This window comes from Genypterus blacodes, unplaced genomic scaffold, assembly GCF_046128005.1.
Source record: "Genypterus blacodes isolate CSIRO-AG114 ecotype Tasmania unplaced genomic scaffold, CSIRO-AGI_Gbla_v1 ptg000029l_1, whole genome shotgun sequence".
Lineage (NCBI taxonomy): Eukaryota > Metazoa > Chordata > Actinopteri > Ophidiiformes > Ophidiidae > Genypterus > Genypterus blacodes.
The window spans coordinates 183706-207280 of NW_027466842.1; the positions used below are offsets into that span (position 1 = coordinate 183706).

At 42.1% G+C, this 23575-nt stretch overlaps 3 protein-coding genes and 1 non-coding gene across 5 annotated transcripts; 3 read left to right on the forward strand and 1 right to left on the reverse strand.

The window, feature by feature from the left end:
* The first annotated feature begins 4726 nt into the window (after positions 1-4726).
* On the forward strand, positions 4727-9813 carry LOC142994265 (E3 ubiquitin-protein ligase MARCHF2-like). Of its 2 annotated transcripts, XM_076145014.1 has the most exons (6): positions 4727-4793; positions 4879-5092; positions 6614-6911; positions 7049-7244; positions 7542-7751; positions 8423-9813. In XM_076145014.1, exons 3-6 carry the CDS (start codon positions 6727-6729, stop codon positions 8576-8578), a joined length of 747 nt encoding a protein of 248 aa, XP_076001129.1. In that variant the 5' UTR covers positions 4727-4793; positions 4879-5092; positions 6614-6726; the 3' UTR covers positions 8579-9813. The 2 variants fall into 2 exon arrangements, with proteins under 2 accessions (XP_076001129.1, XP_076001128.1); XM_076145013.1 differs by lacking the exon at positions 4727-4793 and having other exon boundaries at positions 4800-5092.
* Positions 9814-10796: 983 nt separating this feature from the next.
* On the reverse strand, positions 10797-15721 carry LOC142994362 (ras-related protein Rab-11B). Its single transcript, XM_076145155.1, has 5 exons — positions 15489-15721; positions 12529-12724; positions 12202-12395; positions 11872-11952; positions 10797-11464 (listed from the first exon to the last, which is right to left on the reverse strand). Exons 1-5 carry the CDS (start codon positions 15526-15528, stop codon positions 11319-11321), a joined length of 657 nt encoding a protein of 218 aa, XP_076001270.1. The 5' UTR covers positions 15529-15721; the 3' UTR covers positions 10797-11318.
* An 826-nt stretch (positions 15722-16547) lies between these two features.
* LOC142994352 (mitochondrial import inner membrane translocase subunit TIM44-like) lies at positions 16548-21486 on the forward strand. Its single transcript, XM_076145142.1, has 13 exons — positions 16548-16619; positions 17302-17406; positions 17714-17878; positions 17962-18042; positions 18353-18502; positions 18595-18725; positions 18829-18914; positions 19076-19168; positions 19540-19664; positions 19960-20010; positions 20327-20416; positions 20548-20658; positions 20934-21486. The coding sequence occupies exons 1-13, from the start codon at positions 16590-16592 to the stop codon at positions 21051-21053; spliced, it is 1338 nt and encodes a 445-aa protein (XP_076001257.1). The 5' UTR covers positions 16548-16589; the 3' UTR covers positions 21054-21486.
* Positions 21487-22091: 605 nt separating this feature from the next.
* trnaa-ugc (transfer RNA alanine (anticodon UGC)) lies at positions 22092-22163 on the forward strand. The gene has a single exon. It is a non-coding gene; the product is annotated as a tRNA-Ala (tRNA).
* Positions 22164-23575: the final 1412 nt, after the last annotated feature.

Sequence of the window (23575 nt, forward strand, 5' to 3'; positions counted from 1 at the left end):
TGGCTGCCCATCAGCTGATCTCAAACGCATGGTCGCTGAGACAAAAGCAAGTTTTTCTTTGTTTGGGAGCTTGTTAGAGAAGCAAGACTATGCAAGAGTAACCGCTGCAGTCGCACGTCTTCTTAGGTGTGATTGTGTCACCTCTTGGTTAAGCTTTGGAAAACAGCATTTGTAACGTGCACATTGAGACTACGTAACTTTCCCTGATATTATTCAATTTGGAAACACAAAATAAGTCCTGCGTACATTCTTTGGTGCTTTCTGCCGTGCAGTCAAAAAACTGTGTTGCTTCCAATGTTGCCTCTAATTCCAATGTTGCTAACACGATCGCAGAGTCCAAAGCTTACCTAAAAAAATTTAAATAATTATAATGGTGGTCTTATCATCCAACAAACAACAATTATGATATCATAAACTAACAGTTACAACAATGATGTCATCAAAGTTAAGTGGGCTTTCGGTCAAATTGGACGTTTTTCGGAGAATTGGAATGATGGGCTGTAGGCCCTGTGGCATGGCACTGCCAAGGTGTGCCAGTGTTCCCAGCCAGCTTCAAACTATCATTGCCATCACAGATTTCATGCAAACCATGCGAACATGACAATTACTTGATTACTGTCTTTCCCTGTAGCTCGTGAGAACTCGTGCCTTACAGTTCAAAGAATCACGAGATGTTACCACACCAAACAAATTATACTGTTATAGAAAACCTAACGCTTTGAATAAGTTATGTAACCTGTCTATAATTATGTGTGTGCCTCTTTGTTTCTCTGTTAGATGTTAACACAAGCACATGTCACAGGTGGTTTCACTCCAGCAAACTGTTGGTAACAGGTTTGGAAGGTGGGTATAATTAAAAATGTAGGCTTTATAGATTGCAGCACACATTGGTTAACAATGAGGTGTGAGTCTGTGACAAACGCTATGTAGGTGGTTAGTGTATTGATACAGCCAATAGTTTCATCCCAACTTTGGATTTCTATTAATAGAATGGGGTCTAAGCTGTATAATGTGTGTTGGATTGGCTGGTGGTGTAAACTGATAGACAGCTGAACACCACAATTACACTGCAAGTATCAAAACACAAGTTAACTGAGTGAAAAAATGGTTTAGAGCCTATTGATCACACAAAGAGAGGGAGATATGTGTGGCTCTAGTTTTAAATCGGATTTGGATTTATGTACAAAGGGATATGTAAAAATGATCATAATGTATAAATTATTTGTTTGCCTTTAATCATTGAGAGACAGAGACATAATTGGAGGCCTGTAATAACTGATGGCGTAGTTATCACTGTAAATAGCCATGGCTAAGATGTCTGACTTCATGGCTCCAATTAGTAGGAGTTGGCTAGTTACTAATAGATACTGACACAGCATACAGCAGCCAATTTTATTTTTCTGTAGTGAGTTATATTTCTCTTTCACTAAGAAACTACTTTTTCCAGGCTCATCTTTTTGTAGTATACTTTTATTTTCAGTTGTGGATAGTGAACAGTGACTCTGTGGCAATCCTGTACACCACACAAAACCACACACGTACACAAAGCAAAGAGATACCACAGAAACAGATCTAAACACACATTTAGTACATAGTACGATGCATATGCACATTATTTTATGATACGTACTTTTAATAGTAGTGGTAAAAGCAGTGATATTGTATTATGGACACCGTAATACAACACTGACAAAACCAAGGCGCTGGTGGTGGACCTCCGCAAGATGAAGTCACCCCCACACCTGTGACCATCAATGGGGTGACTGTGGACTCTGTGCAGGTATACAAATACCTGGGAGTCCATTTGGACAACAAACTGGAGTGGTCTAAGAATGCTGAGGCTGTTTACAAGAAGGGACAGAGTCGACTCTACCTCCTGAGGAGGCTCCGATCCTTCAATGTCTCTAACACCATGCTGAGGATGTTCTACCAGTCTGTGGTTGCCAGTGCCATCTTCTTCGCAGTCGTGTGCTGGGGCAGTAGGGCGAGGTCAGCTGACGCCAACAGGATCAACAAGATCGTCAGGAAGGCTGGCTCCGTCCTGGGGACTGAACTTGATTCGTTGGAGCGTGTGTCGGAGAGGAGAATGCTGCGCAAGCTACGGAGAATCATGAACAATGACTCTCACCCTCTCCACCAGGTGCTGGCCTCATACAAGAGCACCTTCAGTAACGGACTCATTCCCCCCAGGTGTACTACTGAGCGCCATAGGAAATCCTTTCTCCCTGTGGCCATTGGACTCTTTAATAAAGCTACCTCGGGTCGAGGTGGGACGGTGGGGACATAGGTATCTGAGCCCGCTCCCCCCCCTCCCCCAAACCTGCTTCACTGTCACTTATAGTATATTGCACTAAACATTGCTGTGTGTCACATATACACATGTGTATGCTGTAGTTGTAGATTGTCATTACTCATACCTCAGTCAGATGCACATTGCACTTGCACTTCCTTATGTATTCATGCTGTCCTGTCATGTACTGTTCCCCCCATTGTATGTACTTCGTACCCCCCTTATTGTTTATACTTATCTTGTACTTATTATCTACTTGCATTCTTGCACTTTTTTCATTATTGCACTAGTTGGGTGATTTCTGATTTCTGGGTCTTGTTTTTTTCATGCTGTACTGTAACTGTTGCACAGTAATTTCCCTCGGGATAATACAATTTCATCTTATCTTATCTTATCTTATCTTAATGGTATTGGTAAAGTAATATTAATCATGACAATAGTGAGCAGTCATATTCTTAGAGGACAGGAGGACATTTAACATAACGGTCCAAATATCAAATCTCTATGATTGAGCCGTCTATGCTTGTGTGCATGTATGTTTGGACTGCCAAAGTCCACAGACGCATGTCCCATGACACGCTGACACATGCGGATAGGTAATGTTCAAGCGTCTCATGATGCTCTTGGACCTTGATCAAACAGACACGTGGGACAACTAATACGAAACACGTTCTGGTCTGTGTGTCTGTGTGTCTGTGTGTGCATGTGAAGATCTGCATATCACCAATTCTACACTGTACAAACCAGGCTCACCGTGAGTGGTCCCGTTCTTGATCAGTGTTTAGGTTCAAAGGGAATGGTCATGATTAGAGAAGAGATGGAAGTCAAACAGAGCAACATGCTTAAAAAAGATTTGACTACTGGTTGAAAATTACCCCTATAGGTTAATAATAACTTACATTGTACAAGAGGAAACTCTTGGAATTTAGTGAAGTTATCAATTTTAAAGTCTTCATAGTTTCTCATGGACTTATCTTTTATGGGATTTTATTTTTTTCAATAAACATACATTCTTGAATGTCTGTTTGAGTCCAAAGTGACAGAGATCTGTTAATGTGAACTCAGATCAGTCAGAGCATTGCATTAGTCGGTCACGATGTAGGTCAGGCTGGATTTTAGAATGTTTGCTCTTGCAGGTTCACCTGCGATTGAGTTTACTTTTGAGTGACTGATGCTAAAAACAGAAAGGTTAAAAGACAAAAATCCTTGTTGACCCACATTATCAGAACACGTGTCAATTCCATGAACTCAACTAAATCCACGTTTTTATGTGGTAAGTCAATATAATTATAGATTCCTCTTGGTCAAACATGTATGTATCATATTTTTGCTGATAGTTAGAACCTGATAGGCCTGATTTTGTCATAAAGTAAAAAATGATATACTTGGTGAAAGAATTATAGATGTTGAATATATGAATAAATGAATAATGATTTTATATTGTATTATATAGTGGAGAGCTGTGTTTGGATTTTTTATTTCATCATGCACTTGTATTTCGTTTGGTCCTGAGAGAGTAGAGAGTGAAATATTACTGGTTTATTCTGTAACAGCAATTTCAATTTGCTGTTACAAATTTCAAACAGCAAAACCCGTCAAGGACCGACGATTAACCTTTCTTCAGGATTTAGGGACATTGGCCTCAAAGACTTTACCAAATGCTGCCGCCTATTGGTTTGGTTTAGACACGACACATTAGAGTTGTTTTTTTGCGACCCGAAATCCTAATATCCTTATTAGTCAAACGAACACATGGCTCTCCATACAGAAATATCAAACAATGTATATGTTATTCAAACCTAAACTTTAGGAATAAATCAATTAAATGGCTGATATTAATAATGCTTTGTGTTAACGATTTCTGGTATTGTTTGTAGTGTACGCTGCATTCAAGTGTCCTCGTTAACCATACTTCGAAATCGGGGTGACCGCTAAACCAGTGATGGACACGATTGATTAAAATATTAATGAAAAATGGACAGACTTAAGGTAGTGCTCGATGATATATGTTTTATATTTATATTTATCTACGCTCTTTAGCAGCGTAGGACAATTGGTGTTTAGATTTAACTGTTAGAGGAATTACGATTATGTTAGATAACTTTCATCTTTTTATAGGCATTTAAGAGCCATTTTTTAACCTTGACATCAAATCTTCAGTATAGATTGAAAACAATACCATTCATTCTTGCATATTAGTCATATTTACCACATTTCTGTCGCCTTTATTAGCAAGTCCCAAACAAACTGGCACCAACTACATACTAGACACTATACCGGAACACAGCATCACTAGAGTAAATATAAAGAGTTAATTTAAAGTCAAGAAAATTAATAAAATACGAATAAAAAGGATATTATTTATATATAGCGACTGCATTCGTCTCAACGTCGGAAGTTTGTTAGATAGTTCACGTGTAACGCAGTCACAATTCCGACATTAGCACTGTCTGTGAATACGGCATGATGTCACATGACCAATGCACAGCTGAGGAACGCTGAGGTAGACTTGCCTGTTGCTAGCCTGTTAGCTACGTTAGCTCTGTCAGCCATCCTAGTAGAAAAAACCCTGTTTTTCCATTTTACAGGCGGACCCCCACCCAGCGCGATGCACGACACGCCATGGAGACGATACAGCGCGTATGGCCGTCGTTTGTATGCCCTCGTACCACCGTGCGCTGGTCTTACGTCAATGTCGTAATTTGTAGCTAGAGCAATCCAGTTAGCGGTAGCTGGGTTAGCCTGTGTCTGGTTAACACTGGGCCAAGGCCAAGGCCAAGGAAGAGAAGGGAGGCCTGTCGGGTGAGTAAGTTTACGCTAACGCCTGTTTTTCTGCTTGTTATTCGCTTTCATCTGCACAAATCACTCACTGTCCGATGCAAACCATGAAGCTATAGTCGGATAGTTTTCCCGTAGTGAGATTGTTGTGGCCTATATCAACGCATTCTCTCATTTCACTGCAGCTATCTTATAAATCCATCTCGCTGCTTCAGATTAGCCGTCAGATTGTTGTATTCGTTTAATAACAATTCAAATATTTGCGATCCTTTCTCGGAGCAGTTCACTAGATGTTATTTCATAGATGACAACTTGTCGTATTGCAGTCTGCTTTTCGTCATTTGCATTCGATTTCAGGCAGACGAGCTGTGTAATTGTTGTATGTTTATTAAAGGGAATCTATTGCTTTATGTCGCCACACACAAACACGTACATGTTACTGCAGAATTTTTGTCAAGCGCGTTTGTTGTGTAGTGTGTTTGTTGACAGTGATGGTGTGGTGACAGGGGCGGGCTGAGAAGCTAAAGAGCTCTGCACTCGGCCCCACCATCAACACCAAAGATGGACACTAACGCATTCTCTGAATTTGATGCTAAACTCTGCTTTAACTTATTCCATCTAATGTGGTAGTTAAGTACAAGATTAAGAGCCTTAAACTGTAGACCGAAACCTTTCAACCCCCGCTTCTAAAGCAAACTCCTTAATCTTAAATGACAATCTGATAATAACTAAAAATGCATACATTGAAAATGAATAACAAAACCTATATTGTGGACAATTACTGCAATTGGTTACTAAGCGTTGTGGTAATTGCTGCACCAAGGCTGGAGATTTAATGCTAAATAAAGGTAATCACCAAAGATGACAGTAATGTTAAATAAAAATAACAGTTAATGTGGAACTGTAAACATTCATGAATCCACTTTAAATGAAATTAGCATAAAATAACCATACACAAAAATGCTGCTGAAACAATGGAACTGTGTGTCCTGATTTGTCTGTGATAAGCAAATCTGCTTTGCTGCAGTCAGCAGTCACTTTTCAAAACGAGTTAAGGACCCGCACACCGTACATGACTGTGTCTTAAATAACTCCCACAGAGAGCAGGTGGATCATGGACCATTGATTAATGAACCCTGTGGCTTTCCATAATGGAGCTCTCCCAACTGATTGTATTTGTGCCGCCAGCTCGCTTCACTGGGCTGATTCTCAGAACCACAGGACACATTTTTTTAGCCTATTTATTGCTTTGGCCCAATTATGAAGCTGCCTACTGGGAAAGCTTGTGGCGCTCCCATTGGCCACTGAGCAGGGATCAGAGAGAGCACCTCTTTCATTTCATATCTGCTGTTTTTGTGCAGTTGAGCCACGGGCCTCAAACTGTCATGTGATTAAGATGCCATCCAGTGCGAAGATGTAATAGTTTGTAAAACAGCATGACATCATTGTGACTCATGTCGATTCAGGATCTTGTAAGAATGACGTCATGTTTTGTTTGTTGACGTTATATAAATTTTCCTTTGTTTCATATTCTTAATTTCCCAGGTCCTTGCACTGCATTGGACAAAGGAGAGCAGCAGCATCACCAGCTTTTCAACAGACCGTCTCTGGAGGTTATCTCTGCGCTATTCTTCATCACTGTCATCCTCAGCAGAACCATGTCTTCGTCGGGGTGCTGCCACCTACCCGGCTCCCTTTGTGATTACTCTGGGAATGCTGAATGTGATGCCTCAAAGGATTCTGAGGAGTCTGATTCTACTGCACAAGCCCAGTACATTGCCAAGGTTACGGCTAAAGATGGACGTCCACTTTCCACTGTCGTCAAAGCTGTGAGCTTGCAGAGGTAAGAGGAGGAAGGAGGGAAGCCAAACATCACTAACACAAACAAACTAGAAGAAGAAATGACAATATGCATCCATATTGTTGTATAAAATCACGGCTTGGCTCCGCGTTTCATCTCTTGGCGGTGTTTCTCCACAGCGATGTCGGGATGTGTCGGATTTGCCATGAGGGGGCTGGAGGAGAGACTTTGCTCTCACCCTGCGACTGCACTGGTACGCTGGGTAAAGTGCACAAGAGCTGCTTGGAAAAGTGGCTGTCCTCTTCAAACACCAGCTACTGTGAACTCTGTCACACCGAGTTCACCATTGAGCGGCGACCACAACCCCTCACACAGGTCAGAGAGTCTTTGTTGTTTGTTTGTTTTTTGTTTGTTTTCTTGTTCCTAAAGAGGAGGAAAGAGTTCAACATTATTTGTCTTCTTGTTCTGTGCCACATGCTGTCAAATCAATTGTCCAAAGTGAATTGAAAAAGTATGAAAGGTCAGGCAGCATCAACTGGATATTAACTAAGGATCAGTTATTGAGATCATGCTTGAATGATACAAGACAACAAAGCCCATCCACTGTACTTATGACGTCGTCAAAGCTCATTTCAGTGGGACCAACAGCTTCTCTATGTTTCTCTTGCTCAGTGGTTGAAGGACCCGGGCCCTCGCAGTGAGAAGCGCACGCTGCTGTGCGACATGGCCTGCTTCCTTCTCATCACACCACTGGCAGCCATCTCAGGTTGGCTGTGTCTTAGGGGCGCCCAGGACCACCTGCAACTGAAGAGCAGACTGGAAGCTGTCGGACTCATCGCCCTCACCATTGCCCTCTTTACCATCTACATCCTCTGGACACTGGTAATGTACTGGATTACTTAAATTATGTGGGAATGAGGGTGCATGGAATTGTATTATTAAGTATTTCTGATAGTCTGTCCTACTCAAAGACTACTACCTTTCAGTATAAAGCAGTTCAGTAGAACAACACCACAAAAAATTACCCTAGTGTGAAATTAACACCTCTTTGTCACCGGGCCGACACAAAGTAAACATAATAAAGTTCTCGAAATTGAGTGTCACATTAGGTTCCAATAGTGGGAATGAGGTGAACTTAAGGTATTGAATGAGTGAAGACATGTCTGGGTATGTGTAGCTTGATACTTTCCACATGTCCCCCACATTTTGACAGTACATGCATCAATGCACACACATACTGACTGTATAATGTGTATATTTCAGTATGACTTGATATAGCTGGCTTTACAATGCATTTTTGCTTAGTTGTACTATTTTCTTTTTTTTTTAAAAACATCTGGAAAGCTGAGCCGTAAACTAATCCTTGTGTAGTCAGCAAAAGCATGATTAAACAAAATATACATTTCCACTCTATACCAGCATAGCAATCTTGTACATACAAAGTGCTCCTCAAATATCTTCATGTCAGTGTTATTGACCACTTGTCTTTTCCTCCCATGTCACCTGTCACCCCCCTCTCCTCCCTCCCTCTCCCCATTCCCTCTCTATCCCAGGTCTCGTTTCGGTATCATTGTCAGTTGTACTCGGAGTGGAGGAGGACCAATCAGAAAGTGCGCCTGCTCATGCCCGACATGAAAGGGGCACACGCCACGCAACGTTCTGTGCCGACCAAGTCGACCAAGAAAATGACTGATGAGACCATCGTATGAGTGATGAATGGCTGCAACAGTAGTATTTAAACTAAAGCCCACTGAAACACTCTCTAAAAAAAAAAATTAATCGTATTACTGAACTTTTGCACTTCATATGGACCATTCTGAGAGGGGAGCGGCGTTCTCTTCCTCTGTGTTCTTTTATTGAAGCACTTGATGTAAACTACTATAGTATTGGACAACCACACCCACCCAAAGTGGTTTGGAACTCATTCCGGAGTCATAGTCGGTGTCGATTAACGGCGTTTGTCATCGGACAGCCAGTGTTGGGACGAGAACACAGACTGAACTTGTGGATGTTGGACGAAATGGCCTGACTGTATTCCTGTGACGAAAAACTGAAGAAATCCTAGGACACAAACTAATGTAGCAGGATATTACTGATTCAGCATGCTACTACAGTATAATACGAAACATATTCACTACCTATAATTCCCTCATGTCTCTCCATGATGTATTTAGCTGTTTTTGAACAGCAGGCAGCCAGTAGCTTTGCAGAGGGGGAATAGTCTAAAAACAGGATCGACTAAGTCTATCTATGAGTATTCCTCTTCTTTTTGTTTTGACGAGCAGAAGGCGACAGTCGCTTACACAATCTGAACCCTTCCAGGTAAAGCATTATCATCTAAACAGTGAAAAATGGACATAAAATCTTTTTCCTGTGTAGATAACAATCAAAGCATTAAATATCTATCATATTTGTCACACAAGTCAGGTTCAAGTGAGTGAACCCCTGAAGGAATTAAACATAGTTGTAGTATAATAATTGACTCAAACTGCGCCCGTGAAACGGTATTGCAGTATTGCATAAGGAATGAGTATTGAAGCTGTGGAAAAAGTGTTTACATTCGGACTGGTTGGAGTTTGTTTTACTGTCATTAAAGTGCATTAGCAGCGGCTCTGCTCCACTTGTAAATGCAACATTCATTAATGACGCTACCTAATGTAATGTCCACATCACAGGAGATGCAATTTAAAAGAGAAGAAACACCGTGACCTACATAGTGAAATGACAAAGACTCTGGTCCTACTTTAAAACAGAAATGTATCAAGATCAGGATGGTAAAGTGACAAAATGATGCAAAGGAGAACCGAGTCGACTTTTGAGATGTCAATCAATGTATGCAGCATACGCTAAACAAAGTATTTGGTGTAATTGTAGTCTTCCTGCTGCATCCCCTGGAGAAGTTGGGTTATTGTGCAATAAAACACAAGGGACTCACGGACTCTGATGTGTGGCTGAATATCAGTTTTGTCTTTGTGGGTTTGAGTGTTTCTCTTGGTTGAATTTGCATCTAGTTTCAGGAAATGTAGAGTGGATAGAAAATGACTACACACCCATGACCTTGCAGTTGCTTTTATGATCTAAAGTTTGAAATCAGTCCATGCATTTGGCAGCTTTAAGTAAAGGTAAAAAAAAACTGAATCACTCCAAACTATGTGGGAAAATGTATAAGATACAAGTTTGACACAAAGACAACAGAGCCATTCACCTTGACTAGAGAACAAAGTATTTAGTGGTACGCAAGGTGTGTGTGGCTGTGTGTAGATGGTATACTGTGTATTTGGCACAAAAGGACATTGCAAAATATGTAAGACAAAGAACACCAGTGAATGTCCCAAAACACCACATGCAGTGTAGTCCTGAAGCCACTTTTCTGAGAATGTTGCGTGCCCTGGTTCTCCCCTGGGGTTCTGCACAAACGACACAAAGAACTCAACACACAGCAGAACCCCATTGCGCTTGACATGGCTTGAACATGCAGTACATGATGAATGGGCTTTGTTAAGTGACATTGTGTGGGCTGCAATATTGTAATAAGGTGGAAAGGGTCCAACACGGTTTGTCTTGATTCCAGACTTCATTTCAGGGTGAATGCAGCTTTTCTATACACTGTCCCAAAGAGCAGAGTCCCTGAAATCAGCATTGTCCCCTTTTTCTTTTGGTATGATTGGTTCTATTCATTATCTTATTGTTATTCTATTCACACTACTTCACAGATGTTCTGACCCATGAGGACCATCTGATGTAAACGGCCAAGCTGGTAGTAATATTCCTGTGAGCATGTGGGCATTTTCTGACATTTTAAAGGTCTTTTCAGGGTCCAAAAGTCCTAGCAGCACCAATATAAATCTACCTAAATAGCATCTATAAGGACATAGTGCAATGATAAGTTGAAGGTAAAGGATAGGAAAGAAATTGGACACAGCAATATAATATTGTAAAATTTAATTTCATGGCATTAATATAATGTATGTGAGCAGACAAGCTATCAAAATGAAAACAAAATATATTTTACACAAAATGAAATAAGCATCAGCAGCGTCACAACCACTTTTGAGATGAGGAAGCTGAAAAACAGGACTACTGGTACGACAGGATTGGACCCCGGGGCCGCCAACGTGCCAACATCGACAATCAAGGGAGATTTCTAAGCTTACAAGTTGCCAGGCAAAGCTGCTCTGCTACGCTATCATGGGTAAACTGTGGCATCTACGTACAGGTACCATCAGTCCTGTCTTTCCAGTAGAATGTAGCAGACCTGGGTCAGATTACTATTTGAAATTAACTCAAAACACTTCTGAGATTGATCATTTGTGGCATAATGGAACCGATTCCATTGATCCAAAAAGTGCAGATCCAGACAATATTGCACCCCAGGCACATGGAAGCATATCAACACTGTGGATTTCAATTAATACTCGACCCAGGGGAGGAGGGGACTATTGCCATGGGTTACAGGTTCTGACAGCACTGCAGTTTGCTTCCCCGCTGGCCGTCCGTGGTAGGTGGCACGCTGATGTCCACCACATTGTTTCCTGGGGATTCATCATGGGCAGACCGCTCAGCGATCTGTTTCTGTGATACGATGCGGTAGATTTCTGTTTGAAGTAAAAATGGACAGATTAGCCATTTTCTCCCCAGGTACTCTTACTATAGGTGCTGCCATGTTTACTATAAACCTTTGATTGGATTTGGCTTTCACTTACAACTTCTACAGCTGCATTATAAACAAAAACACTCGATAACAATCCCTTAAACAACAAATGAGGCCTCAAAAACGGCAAAAAGTGACTAATTTGTTCTTTACAGTGACATGATCAATAATGAGTCACATGACATTTTGTTTTTTATTTTTTAGCTTGGTAGAGTTTTTCTCAAAATATTTCATCCAGTAGTTTCAAAAAAATGCGTTTAGTTTCCATAAATACAGTGTTTTTCCTTATACAACTCTGAAGTTTGATTCCTAAATGTAGGTCCCAGTCCTGCTTTCTGTTCACAAACATACCTGTTAGGATATTCTTGAAGGCTTCCTCGACATTTGTGGAGTCCAAGGCAGATGTTTCTATGAATGACAGGTTGTTTTTCTCTATGGGAAAAGAAGGAAAACACAATTTAAACAGCAACAAAACCCCCCCATTATTCTCTAATTAGAATTTAGCAGAAACGAGGATCGTGGAAAGCTGAAAAATTAATGGAGCCTTTGTTGATCCCCGAGGGAAAATGTGGTTATTACTGCAGCGAAATGGCAAGACTGAAAACAAATCTGTGTAGATAAACTCCAATGAAGTTATCCCTTCCCTTTCACTCTGTCATGTAGCTTCTCCTCATATCTGACCTGCAAAAGCCCGGGCCTCGTCTGTGGGCACGGCCCTGAGGTGGCGCAGGTCGCTCTTGTTGCCCACCAGCATGATGACGATGTTATTATCAGCGTGGTCCCTCAGCTCCTTCAGCCAGCGCTCCACGTTCTCATAGGTCAGATGTTTGGCTATGTCATACACTAAGAGCGCCCCCACTGCTCCTCTGTAGTATCTGCAATGAGATCAAAGACACAACATCAACGACAGCAAGGCGCCAGATTAACAGTGACATAGATTGAGGTCTGGTTGTCATGTAGGACAGGAGCCCAGCTGATCTATCTGTAACATCACAGAGACAGACTCACGCTGAGGTGATGGCTCTGTAGCGTTCCTGTCCTGCCGTGTCCCAGATCTGAGCCTTTATCGTCTTTCCGTCCACCTGAATGCTGCGCGTGGCAAACTCCACCCCAATGGTGCTCTTGCTCTCAAGGTTGAACTCGTTCCGTGTGAATCGAGACAGCAGGTTGCTCTTCCCTACGCCTGAGTCCCCAATTAACACAACTATGGAGACAAAAAGAGGGAAGGAGGGACAGAGGGAGGGACAATGCACAACATTTAGATTTATATGTTTGATTTAAAACATTGTGGTTGTTCCCTGTCGAATTTCAAACATTCACTTTGTTAAAGGTATAATGCTTGAAACTTACTTACATTTACAAATGCATCACAATATAATGAAAACCAACTACATGTGGTGTCTAAAGCCACAGAGATCACCTCAGGCCATGTCAGTACAGCAGCACATCACGGATTGAATTGTTGCAATGAATCAAGCATTGTTTTGAATGATAGGATACAATGAATTGCGAATTTCCTCTGTGGTTTGTTTTTCTCCTGTGAGACATTGAGTAACTTTCATTCTCTGCATCGTCTTATTCATTCTTACTCAAACTGGCATTACAGGGTGACACAGACAAGCTATTAGTCGGGCCACTGATCTGCACCACCATCTTGAGAGTTCCATCAGGACCTGCTTGCAGTTAACTAAGCAGCATGACTGGAGCTCCAGCTTTCATTTTCATTTTCTGATGAGTTATTCCAGAGGATGTCAATGAGTTCAGGGACCCGACAGGCTGTGCATCCTTGCAATTGTCTTCCAGAACTGAATCAGCAGAAAAGTAGACTTGATTTCCTCCTGGAAACACGACCAAGCACATGTTGTTTATGTCTCTGATAGCCCCGTTCAGAGGAGTGTATTCAGTGCCTTTGAGAAGGTTCTCACATCCATTCTGAAGGTCAGGGAAGGAGTCTTTAGATCCTTCACCAAGTAATTTGGAGGAATCCTGACCTGAACTTCACTCTACATGTGTTTAATTTGACTTTTCCCCAAAGGAGATAGCTGGAGAACTCAGCTGTTCAGCCTGGCCAGTCCTCATGTTCACCTTCAGCTTGTGATCCTGCATGACAGGACAGAGGTGTGACAAGCTTTGACTATTTCAGTCCTGCCTGCTCTCTTGAGTGTCTGCCTAATGTCTCCACCAAGCAGGACAAGTTTGTTGCCCCTAGGATGGTCAGACTCCATCAAGTCCCAAGTTCTGGCCAGTCCACACACTTGACTTTAAAGCGGTGGACACTGAAGATCTCTCTCAAACTTTCCAGACCCGATGATTTCTCAATACGTTCTCTTGGCTGTGCCGTGTTATTGCGGTTGCACAGACAACCTCTCATTGTTGCCAGTTAAGCCTCATTTGCAAGCAGCACCTGATTTTTGATAAGATCCATGTCTGCTCCATTTCATCTCCGGTGCAATTCTTCCTTGGGCGCTGAGGGTAGTAGAGGAGTGGAGGATGATCGCAAAGGGTTTCTGTGACTCTTCTTGAGGATGTACAGACCTCGTGCATAGCAACAACCCACTGCATCACCAGCTCCAACAGCTTATTCCCCTCTAGCTCCATCCTTAGGTCAGGTTTGTCTGCCCTAATTATCTGATCAATGTTGTCAACAGTCATGAGTCTCATGCAGGAGCAGAAGTTTCTCTTGCAATTCTGTTCATGATGTCACCGTGACATCATTCATGATGGTTCCACGCTTGTCTGGCACAACTGTAATTTAGTAATGCAATAAAATAAATACAAACTGCTAACTTAATGTTAATGAGATGAAAAGCACCCCATGCAAATGCAGGACCCCTGAACAATGTTTTTGGCAAGTTTGGAGGCGAATGGAAGAATGGTGCAACACACACATGAGCTCTGCAATTTTAATAGTATATAGTTTCAGATGAGGTGCAGTGCAGGCTTTGGTGAGTTGTTATCAAAGCTGCACCACAGGCCTCAGTCACAGATAGTCATAGTTGAGTTAAATGAGTCTGTAGCAAAGTCAATGATTTGGCTTGAGGCCTGTCAGAAATTGCCGCTGGATGCACAGCAGCAACAAAGGTTGAGCTCTTTTGTTTTCTCTCAAAGGAAATAGAGCCGAACTTTGTCCCTGGCCTGGGCTGCAGGAAGCTGATAAGAGACTTCATCAAAACCTGAATCGACAGTTTCAGGCCGCCATGCCCTTCCTGTTTCAGCCCGGGAATTGAGACGATGGCTCGGGGAGAGAGAGAGAGAGGGGGAGAGAGATGGAGGGAGAGTCGTGGCCTCCGGCAGATGCCCTATTCATCCCACAGAGGAGACTTTGTTACATCTAAATGGCCTTTTGGCTCCTACAGGCCCAGGATGTTAATGTGCCACAGGAGCTGATATCACGATCAAAGGATGCATTCTGGATCAAACCGGGCTCCAAACATAAACATGGACCAGATCTGTTACCGCTTCACTAAAACCAGGCCTGGCGATCTTTACAACACAGCACTGTTTATGTTACATTTCTGCATTTTCTGTGCCAATAAGAGCTGAAAGAGCAACGTCCTCATCAGACAAATCCCCATTATTGATCATTTCATGCAGCCAGCTAACAGGCCTGCGATAAACCATATGTTTACAGTGGTAAAAGAAAACATTTAATATGATAGAAACTGTTCAATCGGAGTACGAGTTAATAAAAGTTTTATAACAAGGCGTAGCGCGGTTAGAGTGTTGCATCTTCACCTATAAATAAAGCTGCGGGCGTTGTAATGTGTGACAATGACAGCATTATGTTGTACTAAACACCAAAGAAATGTCATCCGGGCAACCTCCATGAAAACACACATCTGATTGTTTGGAAACTGCAAATATAGCGTGAAGAAGAATTAAATAATGTGAGATTTATAGGTAATTTATGAAGCAAAGTCTGGTCGGGGTGAGCCTGTAAAGGGGGAATGCAGTCATCTTTTTTTTACCTTTGAACAAGAAATCGTATTCATCGTCTCGGTTCCCCATTCTAGACGAGGCCGCTCCGACGCTTCACTCCGGAAGAGGATGTGCGGAAAAATGAGTGTATTTATTATGATTTTAGACCAAAAAAAGGATGAAAAAGGGTTTGTGCAGAGACTCTGCGCCAGTGTTGGCTGTCAAGGCGAGCTGGCCGCAGAAAGGGAGAGCTCCAACTCTGCAGAAGGAGGGGAGGAGTCCCTGCGTGTCCCATACCTTCCTCAAGGGGGCGCGCTTTACCGGCATACCGAGAGACGGCGTTCACAGCATCTGAAAAGAGAAGAATGACACAAGGGGCGCATATTTAAGTGATTGAACTTCATTTGCATTTCCGTGCCATTGATCAATTCACGACTGTTGAGAAGAATAAAAAAGTTAAATGAAAGGAAATTTATAGGGTAAGATCCCCTATTGCACATGACAAACACCTAAAAGTTACACACCATACTACACAGTTATACACAAGTAATGGCTTATTAATGCAGAGTTTAGCCGTTCTTTGTGTTTCATCTATTGTTGTAAATGTATTATATAGTATTATTTGAGCTATACAGAGATACATTGGTGTTGACATCTGTTTTATAAGATATCAATGAACTCAAGGCCCCAAGTAACCATTTTTCATTTTAGGAACATTTCCAGGAAGGGACTTGTTTCTTCACAGATTAAGAATTCGGTATTAGCTTTTAGTGAAACTCTTCAGTGAAGCTCCACAAAAGTATTGTATGGTAAACAGGACATAACTGCCTGTATTATAAGTCAAAAATGTATCTTTTGGTCAAATGAACGATTAAAGAATATGAACTTATAAACGCAAAGAAAGTTGTATATATTTTTAAGATGTCAAAACCTATTTGGATGTCATATTTGAAACAAAAAACGATGTTATGATTCGGCGTTGCTGTCAGTATTTACTGATAACTGTACATGTTTAGGGTGTACTTTTCCTTTAAATGTGAGGAATCGCTCCGGCCCCGCCCACAGCTCACCCTCTTTGCTCCTATTGGCTGGGTAACAGGTCAGCTGCCTCACTGGCTCGCACGTGCTGCTCCGCGCATTTCAAGATCAAGATGGCAGCCTACGTGTGTCGGTGTTACGAGGTTAGACAAGCAAACCGCCTTCATTATTTCATCTGCACGGTGTCATTCAGATTTTTACAATTGAACACAACGGGTTTGTGATGTGTTCTTCTCGGTATTTAGTAGCGAGGTATTTACCATCAAGAGTGCCTGATGCAGGGTAGAAAAAGACCTTGATGTGTCGTGTTATTGATGCTGGAGCAAAATGTCCCATTGAACATTTTGTGCTTACTTCCACGCCATAATGAACAATAACATTATAATTTACCGGTTAAAGAGCGAGTTTGCGCAGGTTTACATGTAGATATACAGAAAGATTAATAAAGATGCAGTATGCGTGTTCGTTTTCTGAGGTTACTCCACATAAATATCAATGAAGATATAAATACAGTCACCATCATAATTTAATCTCCTCATCTAGTTATTAATGGTGTCAATCAACCAACAAGGTGATTCATGTATTTGATCAGTTAAAGCATTAACTGACTAATCCGTTCTACATTAGTATTTCATTAATCGCCTGCTGGACTTGTGTTAATAGTCACGTAGTTACAAGTCTGTTCAACCTCTACGCTATTAATTCAATTAAATCAAACTTTATTGTTATTATTCGGTGCAGGAATCAACGTTTTAGACATTTTATTTTCCTAAAATCCAGTGTAAGAATGATTTGTGATTGATTATGACTCTCTCTCCTCTGCAGCTGGTTGGCCGACGGGCCTTGACCCTCTGCACTCGGCCTGTCGTCTCCTCAGGATGGAGAGGAGACGCTTACAGGCTTCACAGGAGTCCTGCTGCGCCTGTGCAGGTAGACGATCTCAGAGCAGCACCAGCTCACCAGCTCAGATGACATTGCTCAACCTATTGTGGATTACATCATAGTTTGAAAGTGCAAGTGTAGAGTTGCAGCATTCCTTAAGTAATTTAAAGTGAATGTAAAGTAATGAAATAGATGTAGGAAGTTTGGTTTAACTGAATGAAAATGTAATTATATGTTATTGTAGTGGCTTGGTTGCAAGCAATCCATGGAGAAGGGTCTCCATATGTCCTGTGCTCTCTTATCTACTGCTACGCTTGTCCAACCGCTCTGTCCTTCTTTCTGTCCGTCCTGTAAGGTGCGATACGCTTCAGGGCGCAAGAGCTTCATTGGGGAGTTTGTGGACAACCTGCGTCAGGAGCTGAGCAAGAATCAGGAGATGAAAGAGAACATCAAGAAGTTCCGAGAAGAAGCCAAAAGGCTGGAGGAGTCTGACGCCCTCCAACAGGCCCGCAGGAAATACGTAAGCAACTAATGCAACATCTCAAACGTCCATCAGAACGTTAAGGTTGCACGTTTTTAGACATTTGTTTATTTCCTTTTTAGAAAACCATAGAGGCGGAGACGGTGAAGACATCTGAGGTGTTTAAAAAGACACTGGGCTCCCTGTCTGAGACGGTGAAAGAGGTGAGAGTTCAGCACTTCTACTGTGTTAATGCAAGGATAAACATACACACACTGCCACGCCAGTTTGGCCACATTGGGAGATTGGTTTGGAAATCTTCAAACACTTAGCTGCTAACATTTTCCTCCAGGAGGACGAATATATGAGCATTAAGTGTAAAACACTAATTTAATTGTCTCAAAAAATGCATTTAATTAGAGCCAAATTGATACCGACATTGTTTAAGGTTGATTGATATATTGATAGGGGAGATAAGATAGCTAATAAATATTATATAATGTATAATATGTCTGTGCCGATGTTCGGCTGTAGGGCCTGGAGGAGGTGACGCGTACCGACATCGGGAAGAAGATCAAAGAAGGCGTGGAAGAAGCGACCAGGTCCGCCATGCACTCGGCCGAGTCCGTGTCCAAAGGAGGAGAAAAGCTGGGCCGGACCAACGCCTTCAGGGCCATCTCACAGGTGACACACACACACGGGCTTCAGTGTCCGCCTGTCAGAGTGTTGAAACTGTGTCGGCAGGAGTTACGGTAACACTGCGCCGTTCTCCATAGAGCGTGGAGACCATGAAGAAGGAGATAGACGTGGGCGATGCCGGCCCATACAGGGCTCCATCCCAGCTCAGGAAGAGGAGCGACCTCTCCTCTAAAGGAGGTGAAGACACCAGGGTGTTTGAGGCAAATGAGTGAGTCACTGATGCAACTCAACCCCCCCCCCCCCCTCAAACTGTCTTCATGAGCTTCTGTATTGTGATGATCCAGCATTGATTCTTCTCCTCTGTGATGCAGGGACGCTATGGGCGTGGTTCTCCATAAGGATTCCAAGTGGCACCAGCAGTGGAAGGACTTCAAGGATAATAACCTGGTGTTCAACCGTAAGAGAATGAATCTGTCTTCTACTTTAAAGCTTGCAGTGTGTTTACACTTGTATGTAATCTTCTGTTATGGCAGCAGGTGGCACTAGACTCATTATTATGGATGAAGCCTCTGACGCTGCAGAGTTTGACTTTTTTCACGAGTGACCTATCTCCCACAGGGTTCTTTGAGATGAAGATGAAATATGACGAAAGTGACAACGCCCTCGTCAGAGCATCCAGAGCGGTGACAGACAGAGTCACTGGCTTCGTAGGTAATGAACGAAGGCCTCTCTGTGTGGATCAATAGCTGCTGAGTTATAGTTGTTAGGATGCACTGTTATTATTATTAACGACCCATTTTATCGGTTGATAAATGTATTATCAATTAATCAATTAATTAGATATAAAGGTGCAGGTGTGAGTTGTATTTGAGTATTGATTTTCTTTTTTCTATCACGTTTTATGATGATGATGTTTTCTCCCTCACTGTTTACGGAGTGGCAGACATTAAATTGTGCTTCACGTCTTTGCCGTAGCTCTTTTTGTGTTTGTATAGATAATGACATCATTGTGACGGTGTAATTCTCTCGTGGTTTCCCTGCTACTCTTCCTCACGTTGTTCCTGCTGTTGTTTGTGTTTCAGGCGGTCTTTTCTCTAAGACAGAGATGTCAGAGGTGCTGACGGAGATCGTGAAAGCAGACCCCAACTTTGACAAAGACTCTTTCCTTAAAAAGTGTGAGAAAGACATCATCCCCAACATCCTGGAGGTAAACACTCTCTTAGCTTTTTAGTTCAGTTGTCAGTTTTCAGTGTATTAAATTGACCTTTGACCTTTCCTGTCTGGATTCCCGTTGTCTTCATAATGCAAAAGAAGGGCATTAAACATTAGAGCAGCGCTGTGATGACTTTAGAGTGTTAATGAAGCAGATTACAGCACGTGGAAGCTGTTTTAACACAACACAGCCATAATAATCATAAATTAAGAAACTCTATTCAACATGAGAGTGTTTGTGAAGTGCTCGTGTCATGTCAGTAACACACACACTGCTGTTCTCTCTGCAGGCTATGATTCGTGGAGAGCTGGACGTACTGAAAGACTGGTGTTACGAAGCTGTAAGTGCTATACTGTCACAATCAGAGCCACATCAACAGAGCGTAGATTTGCATTTGCAGCCTCACCTCAGGAAGCTTTGACCCTTTTATTGCTTTATTATGTAATACCTGTATAGATTCTGTCACATATTAACATTTGATATCGGAACATTCGCTGTTTCTATGTGCCTTTGCTGTCACCTTTCACAAATACAAACTTGCAAAAAATGTAACAAACAGATACAATGTCAGCCCATCCACTTTACTATGAAGGTGTGTGTGTGAGAGAGAGAGAGAGTGTGTGTGTGTAATTTGTGTTTTCTGTCTCTGTCCTCAGACGTACAGTCAGCTGGCTCACCCCATCCAGCAGGCCCGAGCTTTGGGGCTTCTCTTCCAGTCCAAAATCCTCGATATTGACAACATAGACGTGAGTATCTTCGCACTGGTTCACATGTGCAGCATCACCTTGTCTCTCACTCTTCCTCTTTACTCCTCTTCACTTCTGACTTCATGTGGTGTATATCCCATCTTTTCATTTGCGTGTTTGTCTCTCTCTAGCTGGCCATGGGTAAGATGATGGACCAGGGCCCCGTGCTGATCATCACCTTCCAGGCTCAGGTCGTCATGGTGATCCGCAGCCCCAAAGGAGAGGTCGTAGAAGGAGATCCGGTCAGTGTAGTTATAATTACAGTACGCTGAATCTCATTACATGCAGCGTTTCAAGGAAGTAGAAGCGTCATTTATATAATGTGCTCCATTATTAATGCAATATAACTTCAAGCAGCTTGTGTCATGGGTCCTCATTACATGCCTGATGGAAAAGACGTGGAGTGAATTGCAATACAATTGCACTGCTTTAGTTCTGAAAAGTGAAACTTGAGTTTTTAAGAGCCTTCATGCGCTCTCTTTGGGTCTGACCTTCTGCTCCTCTCCTCCCTCAACAGGAGAAGGTGATGAGGATGATGTACGTTTGGGCATTGTGTCGTGACCAGGAGGAGCTGAACCCTGACGCAGCCTGGAGACTCCTGGACATATCCGCCTCCAGCACTGAGCAGGTCCTCTAGGAGGAGGCGGAGGAGAGAGAGAGAGAGCGCGCGCAGGTGGAAAGGCTGAGCCGGGGGACACGACACAAGGATGTGGCAGGGATACACACAAGTATACACGGTGTACTGAGAGGAACACAAGCGCTGAAGCCAGTCTCCACTCGCGCCTCGGGAACGTTTGCGCCGATCTGTATATTCCAACGACACTCGAGCATGATAACAACGTGGATATGGAGACCAACCAAAATCCATTTCCATCGAAGTCTGTCAGTGTTTGTGTGAAAATACTTGATAAACATTTCAGAGTGGATGGAACTGAGATCTTGAGGACCCTGAGCCATTCTCTTCCTTTTTTGACTCCATCTGTCCATCTGTTGTTGGCGTTTGGTCAGATTCACCAAGAGACTTGAAAAAAGCAAACACGGAAGCGGAGGTAACCCGTCGATCTTTGGAAGATATGGCGTCTGGATGTACTGTAGTTGAGCAGCAGCAAACATCACGGCCGAGTCCAACAGCACGAGACAAAGCTCCCAAACATTCACCTGTTCAGACCCAGAACCAATAATGAAACAGTAACATTCAGAATCAGCTCCCCTAGTGTCCATTAGAAGAACTACAGCTTCCATTCTGGCCTCAGCCGTGATGTTTGCCGTCTGACTTTCACATCAAAACTGTATTATTATTATTATATGATTAAGACAAGATGACATGGAATCATAAAGTATATGATGTGTTGATTGATGTATGTTTAAGGTCCATCATGTTATGTCCTCAATAAGAAATGTATCTGCATAATATAAGATCCTAACTCTTTGTAAATACAGTAAAGCAGTGCTGCTCCTCTGAACGGGACCACATTGAGATATCAATCATGTTTGCCATTGTGTGTGTTGCACTTTTTTCAGTTTAGTTTTATCGAACCGTCCGGTTTATCGTAATTTGTGGCACAAGTGGTTTACTGAAGAAGTGAACGGTGACTTTACTGTGGGTTTTAACTGTTGTTGCCAAGTACACAAAGTGCTGTTTGACTCACAGACAGCACCTGATGTTTGGTACCTGGGGGATGTAGCTCAGTGGTAGAGCGCATGCTTTGCATGTATGAGGCCCCGGGTTCAATCCCCGGCATCTCCATGTTTTTTGTTTACTCTGTTTCTCAATGGTTTGTACTGTAGCTTTAAAGCAAGAAAATCTTTGGCTTTGGCCTCACTGGGATCAGAGCTCTTCTTGTTGCCATGGCTGTGTTTAATTCCACACACATGCCGTCTAATTTACTGTATCACACTTGTATTTTGCTTTTGATAAAGGCATATGAATAAGTATAATTATTCATATGAACAACTCACATTCTCATTTCTTCATTCTTCATTTGTCACCACTCCTTGGTTTGAGTGTGATGTTAAGTTTAGCACCTGTGTGAATGCAGGGGAAAGTGTTGTGTCTCCAGTGCACAAAAATGCAACCTTGACAATGAATAGAGCTGCAAGACATGGCTAATGTAAAACAAACATTCTAAAATCATCATTACTGTCTCATAGTGATCCCTAAATGTAGTGTTCTCTGACAAAATATCACGTCTCTGTTGCGCCTCCTACTGGTGGAATCTGATTGAGATAAAACCACAGAGGGAATCACTATGTTGCTTTCCTGTATCATATTTTTTCATTTATATTTATCTGTTTGTCAAAATACTTTCACACCAAGAATCTCAAGAAATAGTTTGCCTTTAAGCCAGATTGCCAATAAATATGATAAATATATATATGAATGTTCATCTTTCTCATTTCTTGAGCCGATATTCTCGTCAAGAAGATAAGATTCAAATTAAAGCATCTTACAAAAATCTGTTGGCAAATTGGTACTTTGCACAAAATACAAATATCTTCAATATATAAAGTAAAATATTTAATGTTGCATTCCCTCCAGCACCTAACAATGTCCATCACTGACTTCATGTTGCAGGCTGGAGTTGACTAATCCAACCTCAGGCTTCTATCATGACTCGTAACCAGTGTGTGTGTGTGTGTGTGTGTGTGTGTGTGTGTGTGTCTTCAGTCAAGGCAAAGTAATGCACCCTCAGTAAAGCTATATTAGAGTTTTGCTCTTCAGAGTGAATCCTTTCTAACAGAACTGCTTCAAAGTCCTTTGCTCAAGGGCAAAGACATTTCTGTTTGTCATCACAATGAGAGTTAGTGATGTGCATGCACAAGGACAATTAGTGACATCACAAGTCAGTGGTAACCAGTAGGGGTCATGTCATTGAATATGGAGACATGAAATGGTTTAATGTCTGCTAAAATGCTACAAATGTTGTGTTTGTGTCGTTGTTTAAGCAAGTTACCTACAGAACTTAGTAGAATACCCAAGTCCAGACCCAAAGCTCCCGTAGGATGCTGTACAAATGCAAAACAGTGAATGCAACTGTGGCTGTAAGGTTTTATTTCCATAGAGATCAAAACAGCAAGTACAGCTAAAATAAAAGTCTCTGCTCATAATTCTTGCTTGATCATCACAGTTTGTTTGCAGAGAATAAAGATCCTTGCATT